Source organism: Sapajus apella, unplaced genomic scaffold (genome assembly GCF_009761245.1).
Source record: "Sapajus apella isolate SASKATOON/1434 unplaced genomic scaffold, GSC_monkey_1.0 scaffold125, whole genome shotgun sequence".
Taxonomy (NCBI): Eukaryota; Metazoa; Chordata; class Mammalia; order Primates; family Cebidae; genus Sapajus; species Sapajus apella.
The window spans coordinates 367,975-380,960 of record NW_022437065.1 but is presented as its reverse complement, the minus strand read 5'-3'; the positions used below and the strand labels follow the sequence as shown (position 1 = coordinate 380,960).

General features: G+C 34.8%; 1 protein-coding gene across 2 annotated transcripts in view; it reads right to left on the bottom strand.

The window, feature by feature from the left end:
- Positions 1–12,986, bottom strand: part of LANCL3 (LanC like 3) — a 92,357-nt gene continuing 79,371 nt past the window's right edge. Inside the window, exons 4-5 of one of the 2 annotated variants that reach the window (XM_032261628.1) lie at positions 9,142–9,349; positions 1–681 (exon numbers count right to left, since the gene is read on the bottom strand). In XM_032261628.1, the coding sequence (XP_032117519.1) occupies positions 522–681; positions 9,142–9,349 (368 nt within the window). In that variant the 3' untranslated portion in view covers positions 1–521. Of the gene's footprint in view, positions 682–7,169; positions 8,008–9,141; positions 9,350–12,986 lie in introns of those variants that run through there. The other variant, XM_032261629.1, reaches the window with a different exon arrangement.

Here is a 12,986-nt window from a genome sequence, read left to right as displayed (position 1 = left end):
TATAAGCACAGGAGAACCAAGAGGTTTTTTTATGTGTGTCAGCAACCTCACAATGCATCCCTCCTAGCAGTTTTCAGCTGGGCAATTATTTTAGCTTTTGATTGTCTTTATTTATGAATTTAGGGGTAGAGGGCACACAGAAATGGTCAAATTCTCATTCATACTGCAAAGGTATTAGCGTATTTCTTGCCATAGTCCACACTTTCAGTTTGGTTTTCTATGTATAACTAAAAAACAGATCATTTTTCTTTCCCCTTTTCCTATGATCCCTACTTTCACATCTATTCCCTGAAACATTAAATCTCTGCAGTTCTGAGATGAGTTGTGGTATCTTTGTTTTGCAGATCCTCTCTCAAGTCTGGCATCATGTTGCCTTCACCTGCCTGATTCCTTCCCTCTGGTGGCAATGTTAAGGCTCATGGTTGTGATACCATTGAATGTGGCTTATGTGGAAACTGCTTCAGCTCGGCTCAGAAAATCTCAGGGGATCGCTGCAGGGCCACAGTGGAAGATGGAGCCTTCTAAACAAAGACGCTGAAGAGAGGGAATTCAGCCTGATTGGGCTGGAGCAGGTCAATCAGAAAGCACACTGTCCCAGAGAAGCCTTCATACAAGCTGTATATACTTTCAAGGACCCGAGAACCAGCCTTAAATTCCTCAGTAAATAAGAATTGAGCAAACCTAAGAGAAGAAGAAGAAAATATGAACAGTTTAACATTAATGTTTCCATATTGTGGACCTTGGGTTGCTTCCTTCTCTTCTATTAAAGTTTTAGCATAATTTTCTTACCAGAATTATATAATTAAGTATTTTAAGAAACACATTTTCTCTGTTAGAAAAAGGAGAAGATCCATTATATAACTGTGTATGTTTCACAACAAATTATGCTGGCAAGCAAATCCAACTATTCTCAGAGTTTGCAAAGCAAAGGATTTCATTCTATCTGTCATCCAGTAATTAAAGTTAAAAAAAAAAAGCCAGACAAATTGTTCTACTTTTATTTATCTTGAAAAGAAGCAAACTGATATATGACTATTTCTTTAAAAAAGTAAATATGCTGCGTTTCTGCAGGCATATTACTTCTGAGCTAGGTTTTTCATTTACATGTGACAAAAACAGAGACTTTGAAAATAAATGGGCAAGATTTTATACAATCTGTGCTGTGAGCAAACAAGGGAATAAGATGAATAGGAAAAGGCAGCAACCTTTTACAATGATATCATCAAATAGCAAATGCAGCTACGTGACAGATTATTTTTGAGACATCTGCCTTAAATTGAATCACAGGCCTCTAAATTCCTTATGAAAGACCTTTTTCCTTTTACCCATATTTACCACAAACGCTAGCTCTTCTTCTAACCTTTTCCCCCATGCACTCATTTATTTATTGCATTATTACATGTTATTAAAGTATATGTGATTTGGTATACTGTATTTTTTTCACTTAAAAACATGCTAAATATTTTCTATGCTTTTCAAAATAATTTATAAATGATACATAGCAACTTAAAATACTATTCAGATTATTTATAATAAGTAATATTTTTATGGTGGTTTACAGCTTTCAAAGTGTTGTTACCTACATCATCTTTTTTACTGACTTGCTCTACTTATTCTCATCAAAAACACAAATAATCACCAATTCAGAGGCTGGAGTTCATAGCTTGGTAAGGCCCAAGCACTGATACTGTCATAAATTTAGGTTACTGCTACTATATAGGGGGTCTTACAAAGGGTAATTATTTGATTTTTTTAGGGCTCAATAAATCAGCAAGAAACAGACTGCAACTCTATTTGGTACAATTTTTCTATAACTGTTTTCCTGAATATGCCACAATTTTAAAATGAAATTTAAAATTTAAACAGTAGAATAATAATGCATCATAAGAGTTACTTCAGAATTTGTAATAATATAGCCAGCATCTCATGATATAGCATCAGTCTGGCTCCTCAGGAAAAAAAAAAAGTTTTCAAGTGTATAAAATAAACCACACAGGATTCCAAAGGAAACTAATTATATTAAAACAACAAAAATTTTAAAGCCACATTTGTGATGTAATAACATATGTATTATTTGCTAACACATTAAATGCCAAGATACAGTAATGGGTTTAATAATTGCTAACATTTCTAGCTAGTGATATGAATATATTTTATAATATCTGTAACAAGAGTAATACCACATGAGAATATCTATTAATCATATTGTTTGCAAAGTCACACCTACTAATACTTCTGTGACTTATTACCTACATTCAGAATGGAAGGAAATGCTACATTTAAGTTTGAGACACAATCACTTTCTCAAGCAAACTCACAAATCCTAGATTAAGCATCCCTGGTAAAGAAGAAAGAGCAAGGGCTTTGGAGCTGAGATACACTAATTTGATAATTTCATGTTGTATGACCTTTGGCTAATTTCTCAATTTGACTTTAAAATGGTGAAGTTGCAGAACTGGATAGTGTTATATGTAAAGATAAAGGATATCATATATTAGACTCTGAGCATATAGCAATCATTCAGTAAATGGAAAACATTACTTTTTACATAAGCATGTTATAAAAGAGTTGTAAAACATAATCATGAAAGATGATTTATAAAATCATGCTATAGAAGAAACACACAATGTGGCTAGCTCTTCTTCTGACCTTTTCTCCCATGCACTCATTTATTTATTGCATTATTACAAGTTATTAAAGTATATATGATTTGGTATACTGTATTTTTTTCACTTAAAAATATGCTAAATATTTTCTATGCTTTTCAAAATAATTTCTAAATGATACATAGCAACTTAAAATAGTACCAGCAATGTCTGAGAGTAGCAGTTTCATTGTATTCTGACCTGTATTGTGTTATTATTTGTAAAAAATATTTCAAAAATCTATCCAGTGGTGCAATATTAAACAAATTATTTTTTCTAAAATGTTCTCAGTCAAAATAGAAGTCTGTATGCTAATTACAGAACTAAAAAGAATGGAAGACACAATAAAATATGAAAACATTTCTTATCAAAACCTATTGATTATGACCAAAATGAATGCAGAAGAAAATTTATAGATTTGTGAGTTACTATTATTATTAATAAAATGATGGAATGCTTTCTAATTATGCATTTTAAAACTCTAGAACATAACAAAATAAAGGGAAGTAACAGTGGAAAACAAACAAAAGACAAAAACAAAAAAATTAATAAGCAAAACCAGGAGCTAGTTCCTTGAAAGGATTAACAAGATAGAAAAAAATCACTGGTGCATCTGACCAAGAAGGAAAAGCATTAGAAATCACAAAGGGCACACAGCCACAGGGATAGGAAATTAAAAATATTATGGAACTATATTATTGGAGCTCTATGTCAAAAATTTGAAAATTCATATGAACTAGATGGTTTTATAGAAATACATTCACTACCACAAAGAAGAGTTAGAAAACCTAAGTAACTGAATAAGCATACAAGAAAATTAAGAAGTTGTCAAATATTTTTCTGCAGCCATAAAATCCAACTGTATGTTAAATAATAGATGACAACCAAGTAATATTCATTTTAGGGAGGAACATATTTTTTAACATGCAATTGTTAAAGTATGCCCCTAGCTGACAGACAAAATGGGCTCCTCATAGCAAAGTGAGGTGCTCCAAGTTAAAACAGAACCAGGTAGCTATGGCTGGGTGAGGGAGTGATTATGTACTCTGTGTTCTGAGAAAGATGTTGTAAAAGCATCACAGGACCTTTCTTTCTCCAAACCAGTTCCTGTTGTGAGAGCCAAGATACACCAGCTCTCCACCCGCCATTTGGAAGAAACAGGTGACAGAGACTTCCAGTTTTGAGCCTGGAAACTAATCAATCATATCACACCTAAGCCAAACAGAGTCAACTGCCCTGGCCAATCAGGGCTCAGCTGCACTGACCAATAGGAACTGAGTTTCAATCCTTCATTTGCATAAAAGGACCTGACCTGGGCAGCCCTCTCTCGTTCTCTGAAAGCCTGCTTCACTCTACACCAAAGGCTGTGTATCCTCTGTTTGCAAACTGTTCACTGGAATAGTCTCTTTCCTACACATTTGGTTGCAGTTGTTCACACAATACCCAAACAATACAGATATTACCTGAACATTTCCAGTATTCTACCTGTTAGTAAAAAATGTAAGTTGTCTCTTTAGAGCCCTGAACCCCAAATCTTATAACTAAGACTCTGTAAGCTAGGACTGGCCTGCCAGAAAATAATGTGTACAAAGTTCGTTATTTGAGTGATGGATACCCTAAAGTCCCAGTTTCACCACTATGCAATCTATCCAAATAACAAAATTACACTTGAATCCCATACATTTACACAAAGTTTTTAAAAGTTAAAATATTTAAAATTACAGAAAATAGAAGTGTTCTGATCTCTTTTAATAGACTTTATAGCAAATGAATGAATTTCATTCATTTCTGATGAAATTTATCCCAAAGGTGAAATCCCACTAGCCTAGATGATATCCAGAATTACTTTCTTTTTCTGTATTTGGGAAACAAAAGATCTGGCTTGAAGGAAACCACGAATCAAATATATAAACAGATTTCCTAAACAATAGAGCTTCAAATTGAAGACTTACATAAGTTAGTATTTGCCATTCAGTGCATTCATGTAAATATCATGAAAAATAGTTTATGTTTTTTAAACATTAAATATTAGATAAGTTGGTTTGGGAAGGCCTTTATGAGAAAATGACTTTTGAGTGAAAGTCTGAATGAAATAGGTGAGTTAGGAGATATATGTAGAAAGTGAGCATTACAGGTGGAGGGAACCAAAACTTCCAAGGCCTTGAGATGGAGTCTACCTGGTATCCTAATGGAATTACAAGGAAACCACAGTGTTGGAAAGAACCAGGTGGAAGAAGAGTAGGGAATGAGATTAGAGAGGTAATGGGAAACTAGATCATGTAGGACCTTTCATTCATAGGAAAGACTGGCATTACTCTGAATCATATAGGAAGCTATTGGATTACACTGAACAGAGAAGTGTTATAATCTAACAGGATAAACATTATAAGAAGTGAATATAAAAACCATGGTAAAACATAGAAGCATTCCTAGTAAAATCAGCATAAAAAGCAAGGGTGTTTACTACCACTCTTACTATTGAACATTTTTATAGGGTTGCATTGTTATAGAGAACCATGTAGTGGAAAAAAAACACCATGCACATGAGAAAGGAAGTAACAGAATCATAGTTATTTGCAGATGTGTGTGTATCTATTTAGAAAACCCGACAGAATCTAATAAAAAACTAATAGAAACAGTAATGGAGTTAATTAAGGCAGCTAGATATGTTATTATAATATTTATAAAAAGTAAAATACTTATAAAATCTATATTTATATAAAAATTACATATTAGAATGAAAAGATTCAGTGATGTGTATGTTTTAAGAACTTTCATATATACCAGTAATGAATGGTGTGAAAATATAATGAAGGAAAAGATTCCACTCACAATAAACCTGGAAACATAAAATACCCAGGAATAAAATTAACAAGAAACATACAAGATCTTTTTCATAAGATCAAAACTTTACCAAATTATATTTGTTTAAACTTAAATAAATGGAAAGGTATACCATATTCCTAGATGGAAAAACTCAATATTCTAAAGATGCTGATTCTCATTAAGTAATCTGTAAATTCAATGAAGTTCCAATCAAATTTCTGTAAGACTTTTTTAAGTATGACAAATTGACTCTAAAATACAATTAAAAGAATAAATGAGAGAATAATAGGTTGAATAGGGGAAAGTATGGAACTCATATATTTATATAAATTCAGTTTATGAAAAAATTGATATTTCAAATTATGGGGGTAACTGGTCAACAGATGCTATTAGAATTTTTTTAATAAACAAGAAAAGATATACATCTGAGACTATTTTAAAAGTTCTAGCAGAATCAAAAATTTTAATGTTAAAATAAAATCATAAAATTATTATAAGCCCATATAAGTAATTTATTATAAGTAATTTACATAATACTTGTTTTCTAAACCTGAATTGGGAAGGGTCGTTTAAAGCATAACACAAAATCTAGAAGTTTTAAAGAAAAGATTAAAAACTTTGACAAGAAAAATACTTAAAAGTTTGGTATGACAAAAGGCTAGGACAAAATTTAAAGAGAAATGGCAAAGCAGGAAAATATTTACAACATATATTGACAAAGAGTTACAATCACAACAGGAAAAAAATGGGCAAAGGATAAAGACAGGCTAGTTATGGACCTAGAAATACCTATGGACCTAATGATTTCAATTCTAAAATTTCTCTGACAAGTGCTTTCGCAAGTGCACAGAAATATATGTATTGGATATTTGGGGAAATTTTGTTTGTATTAGTAAAGATTACACACATACCAAGTGTCCATTATTTAGGGATTGGTTAATTATGGTACATACATAGTGAGTAACTATATAGCCACTTAAAAAATGAGATACATTTATACAAAATGAAATAAAGAATGGCCTTTAAAAATTGTTCGTTTAAAATTATAAGCTGCAAACATAGTGGGGAGGTGGTGGGCTCACACCTGTAATCTCAGTATTTTGGGAGGCTGAGGCAGAATTGCTTGAGGCCAGGTGTTCAAGGCCAGCCTGGGCAACATAGCAAAATCCTGTCTCTACAAAATAATAATAATAATAATAATAATAATAATAATAATAATTGTTGTTGTTTTAATCCATTCTGGCACTGCTATAAAGAAATACCTGAGACTGGGTAATTTACAAAGAAAAGAGGTTTAATTGTCTCATAGTTCTGCAGGCTGTACAGGAATCATAGCAGCTTCTGGGAAAGATTGAGTTCCACTAGTCAGGAGCAAGAGAGCAGGAGGAAGTGCTATGCACTTTTAAATAACCAGATCTCTTGAGAATTCTATCACTATAGAGTACCAAGAGGGGATGTTGCCAAACCATTCGTGAGAACTCTGTCCCCAGGCTCCAATCACCTCCTACCTGGCCCCATCTTCAACACTGGGATTATAATTAGACATGATATTTGGTAGGGACACAGATCCAGATGGTATCAGCCATGTATGGTGGCATGAACCTGTAGCCCTAGCTACTCAGGAGGCTAAGGTGTGCCCACAAGTTCCAAGCTACAGTGAGCCATGAATCACACCACTGTACTCCAGCCTAGGTGATAGAGTGAGAACCTGTATCAAATACATAAATAAGCAAGCAAGCAAGCAAGCTATAAATAGTACGTATAGAACTATTACACATCTATAATAGTAGGAGCTCATTAAAATATACATGTACACATATACATCTATGTGAACAAACATTTATGCATAAAGAAAAGTCTGGAATTATAGTAATAATAACGAACATTTACACCGCAGTTACTATGTGCCAAGCATTATTCTAAACAATTTTTCATATATTAACTAGTTGAAACTACCAAACATCCCTATGATGTAGGTACTATTTTCTGTATTTTATGAATGAAGATATTGAGAATCACTTGTTAAAATGAGCTAAGTGACTTGCTAAAAGTTGTGTGACCTTGTTAAAGGTCACTTGTCACTTAGCTCATTGTAATAAGTGATTTGTTAAATGTCATACAGTCAATTTGATAATCATCAGTTATGCACTTTTAGTGGGAATCTTCATAACAGTACAGGCACTACTCTAGCACCCCCTCCTGCCTCCACCAAGTGACAGCTCAGATTGATGGGAACCAGACTACATGGGTGGGTATGAAAGACCACTCTGGCTTAGAAGACCTAGGTGCCACACAAATGTCTGTTGTAAGCATTTATGGTTCTAGACACCTAAGTCCCTTCAAAGTGAATGCTACTTTCATGCCACTCTGCATTCAGGGAAGCCCCTACCTGTGCTTTCTATCAGATTATTTATAGTTCTTTTATGGCCCCTGGCTCAGTTTACCCAGATCACCAGTCAGAGGTAATATCTATTAAACGCAATGTTGTCTGTTATATAGCAGATGTTTCACCTTTATTAGGTTTACAGGAAATAAACTATAGAGGAAAATTTTATATTGTCTGTCAAAATTACAAATATATATATTTATATATATTTATTTATATAACATATATAGGAGATATGTATATATAATATATGTATACACACACACACACACACACACACACACATACACACATAGGAGATATATATTTCCTTTGGCCCAACAATTCCATTTCCAGAAATTTATCTTTTAGATATACCTATACATATGTAAAATGATATATGCACAAGATTATTCATCACAGCAATATTTGTAGTACACAGTATTGGAAATAACCTAAATATCTTCCTATATGGGACTGGTTAAATAAATTATGGTGCATTCATACGATATAATGCTATGCAATAATAAAAATGTTTAAATAAGCTCTTTCTGTACTGATATAGGGCGATCACTAAGATAGCAAGATGCTATCATTTGGATAAAAAAGAGAGACAAATAAACACATACACACACATATGTGGACAAATACACACACACATATGTATGTATGTATTATAGTTTAGGTATTTTACCCTTCAAATCTCATGTTGAAATTTGATCCTCAGTATTGCAGATGGGACCTAGTGGGAAATGGTTGGGTCACAGAGGCAGATCACTCATGAACAGATTGATGCCATCCTCTTGGTAATGAATGAGTTCTCACTCTATTTGTTCCCACGAGATGATTATTTAAAAGAGCCTGGCACTTTCCTTCTCTCTCCCTTCTTCTCTCGCCTTGTGATGTCTGCTTTTTCCTTCTTCTTCTGTCATGAGTAGAAGCTTCCTGAAGCTCTTACCAGAAGAAAATGTTAGTGATGCTTCTTGTACAGCCTGCAGAACCATGAGCCAAAGGAAACTTTTTCTTGATAAAGCACCCACCCTCAAGTATTCCTTTATAGCAACTCAAATGGATTAAGACATTTACCTATACACTACGTACACAGAATATCTTTGGGAAGATAACCAAGAAACTATCTCCAGAGAAGTCAACTGCATGGCTGCAGGGCACAGTTGATGTATTTATTTTTACACTTTTCAAACCATGTTTGAATTGACTATATTACTAATTCAGAAAATTAATTAGATTTAAATTTTGAAAATTAATAAAAAAATAAAAAAAAAAGACCTATAAAGAACAGCTGACCTTTGAGCTCTGTAGATATATTTAGAGTTTCCTGTGAGCCGGTACAGCAGCAGGAAGACATAGGCACTGCCAGCTACTCCGTGGCAAATCCCAGGCCCCTTCTTTAGCAGGCCTTTCTGCCACGTGAGCTCCCCACACCGAATACATGTATCCAGGTACTGCGGTTTCTTGGAAACCAGATAAGCTTTGGCAAACAGATAGGCAATTCCTGTGAAAACATCAAAAACATTAGAGGTGACTTTCAGGACTTAATATTCTGGAGCAGAACTTCTAGAACTATAAAAAGCTCATGAATAACCTGAGTACTGTTAAAACACAGATTCTAATATGATAGTTCTGATGTGGGGCTTGAGATATACATTCCTAAGAAGCATCCTTCTAAAGACCACACTTTGAGTAGGAAGGTGCTAGAATGTTCTATAAGAGTCTTATTTTTCTGGTGAGATTTTAATTTGTTTTAATTTTATTATGGGGTTGGCCCTGGGAGAAAAAGCAACATTTTAAATTGACATATATAGATAAAATCTAAAATTTAATTTATAAATGGGTTAATATTTAATGATGTATACTCTAGTAAGCATTATGTATATTTGGTTATTTGAAACGGCTAAATATTTATCCTGTAATGAATTTGTAGTTTTACATTTGTAATGTTTAAGTACGTATAACTACACACATTTTCTTAAGAGCAAAACTGGGCATCTTTCCAAGAAAAACAATGCTCCAGAAGGACCTTGCCAAGACTTCTACTTCAGCTGTGAAGTGAGTCCTTCCCACCCTGATTGTTCCAAGGAAAGCATTGTTCCTTCAAAGCTCTTTAACCAAAGTAATATCAATTACAAAGGCAGAAATGGAAACAAGAGAAGCAACAGCTATTAATAGAAATGATTTTCCCCAAGTTCTGGGTGTTCATATTCAGTGAGGAGGTTATCACAAGATCACATTCTTTCCTGCATAACCTACTTTTCTCCTATATAAAAAGTGTGAAAGACTGAAATATAGTCAATCAGGGTTATCATTGCCTTTCATTGCTTTGACTAGGCTATTTTACAACTCTGTAGAGATAGAAACTGTCTTATAGAAAACTGACAGTAATGTAAATATTTTTTGTCCCTAGAAATTCACATTCTGTCTAGTAGAGGTTGACTTCCCTCTGCCTCTGTGGAAGAAGCCAGTTTTGCATTTATTAAGCAAATTTATTTCAGCATTCCTAATGGCCTATATAAATATGTCTACTCTTTGGATTTTCCTTTGAAACAGTTGTAACATCTTTCTGGTTCCCTCATTAAATAATGAGCTCAGTAAAATGGTTCACATGTATTCTTTTTATATTTGTATGAGAGTCATGATTTCATCCTCTTTTTAAGTGTATCCTTTAATATACCCTTTGATTAATATTTACATAGCAACAAGCTCTTTGCTCAGTCAATGCTTTCCAGTCAACTACTGACAATGATTACCTACAGCATTCTCCTACTTCAGTTTTAGGAACAAAGTATCTTGCACAAACTAAAGAATTATATTAAAAGAACTGAATTTATTTAATCATGCATTCATTCATTGCATCCATTCATTTGAAAGTAGTCATTGATTATGTACTGTATGCACAGCCCTAGGCAAGGCTAGTTTCATGGGCATGCCACCTGTGCACTCTACAGCCCATACTCCTTAAAAGGGTCCCATGTTGAGTTTAATGCTCTGCTATTACCACCTTGAAATTCTCAATAATTTTTCTAAAAAGAACTTGCATTTTCATTTTTCTATGGGCCTTCCAAATTATATACTCAGTCCCAGCAATGGGTGATATTAAATAAATACTAAACATGACTACCACCCTTCAAGAAGGCATTCTCTATAAAGGGAGATAAAAATATATACTTATGACTAATACATAATAGGATATGTAGTTCATGATGCTGCTGGAACATAAAATAAATGGTTCTCTCAATAATACTATTGGAATCAGAAAGGTGGAAGTTCCCTACGGAGATAGCTGATGAGGCCCTAAATGGAAGGAGCACTTTTTCAGAACTTTGAAGGATACATAGTAAACTCCAGGCTCAAGATGAAGCAGGGAGGGCATTCTATCTAGCACCAAGATTAGCAAGGGCAAAGATATGGAGCCAGAAAGGACAAGCCACATGAAGGCTAGTGGGGCAATGTTCTAACCAACAGGCTAGTGAGGAAGAAGGCTAGACTAGTTAGATAGCTTGGACTGTACTCTATGATTATCAGGGAACCAATGAAAGTGTTTTTGTTGTGGACTGGTTGGTTTTTATTTTTGTATGACAATGTGATTATTATGGACAAAATGTCCCAATTTTAGTGGTATCAGGATAGACCTAAAGAAGGGTAACAGGGTAGTTGTGAGCCGATTATGTGGGTAGAAAGACAGAAGTGATCTACATGTTCATCATAGCACTATTCACAACAGCAAACACATGGAGACAACCTAGATGCCCATCAATGGTGGACTGGATAGAGAAAATGTGGTACATATATACCATGGAATACTATGCAGCAATAAAAAAGGGATCATGTCCTTTGCAGGAACATGGATAGAGCTGGAGGCCATTATCCTTAGCAAATGAATGCAGGAATAGAAAACTAAATACTGTATGTTCTCACTGATAAGTGGGAGCTAAATGATGAGAACACATGGACATAAATATGGGAACAATAGACACCAGGGTCTCCTTGAGCAGGGAGGGTAGGAAGAGGGTAAGGGTTGAAAAACTATCTATTTGGTACTGTGCTCACTATCTGCATGACAAAATCCTCTGTACACCAAACCCCAGTGACATGCAATTTACCCATGTAACAAACCAGCACATGTGCCCAATGAATCATAATAAAAGTTGAGAAAACAAAAAAAATAATAAAATGGTTAATTGTATATTATGTAAATTTCACCTTAATTTTAAAAAAGGGAAAAGCTTCACTTAAAAAATAGAAAGCCAATGAAAAAGACATTTTGCAGAACTTGGTAAATATTTCAATATTAATTGGGCATCTACTATATGCCAGGCACAGTAGTAGGTGCTAAGCATTTAGAAAGTCTCTATCTTCATGGTGTTTTTCAGCTTAACTGGAAGTATTAGACTATGTGAGGGGCAATAGAAGTCTCATGGAAGCACACAGGAGGTCTCCCAGCCCACACACTCGGCAGAAGGAAATGACTACTAGAGGAGTGAAACCATCTAATCTGATTATTGGAGGTTGGTAGGGAATTAGCCAGGTGTATTGGATGCTGTTGATGACCTGCATGGATCAGCTTTACCTTACTGACCAAATGCCTCATTTCCCAGTTCCTGTGAGAGCTGGTAACTAACAAAGCTCACTGCTACATCTTCTTGAGAGATTTTCCCTCAGACAAATGAGAGGCTATGCTATGCAGCCACCCCTCACAGGGATGACACAGGGATAACACAGGGATACAAAATATCAGCTTCCTTGCCTCAAGAGAGACCCAGTTTCTTGATATAATCTGTGTTTCTTAGCTTCTCCTCAGACTTAGGGTGAAGCTAGCCTCCAGGTAAGACATGGTCCTCTTTGGCCTATTCTGCTTCCCTGCTCCCTTACAGGTTTCTCTTGACAGCAAGCTCTACTTCTAGACCCTGAGCAAAGAGCTTGTTGAAGAGTGAGGGCATTACAGCCATTCAAAGAACGGGCGGGTGGGAAGGCCCTGCTCTTGCTGGCCTTCCTCAGGCTCTAAATGTCCTTCCTAGATGATTGCTTTAGCTTCCTGCCCCCAGGTCTGCCATGACTTAAACTCATTCAGTGGCAGTGAGTGGCCTTTCTGGGACCATAATGTGACCATGACATTCCCCTGCCTAAACTACCAA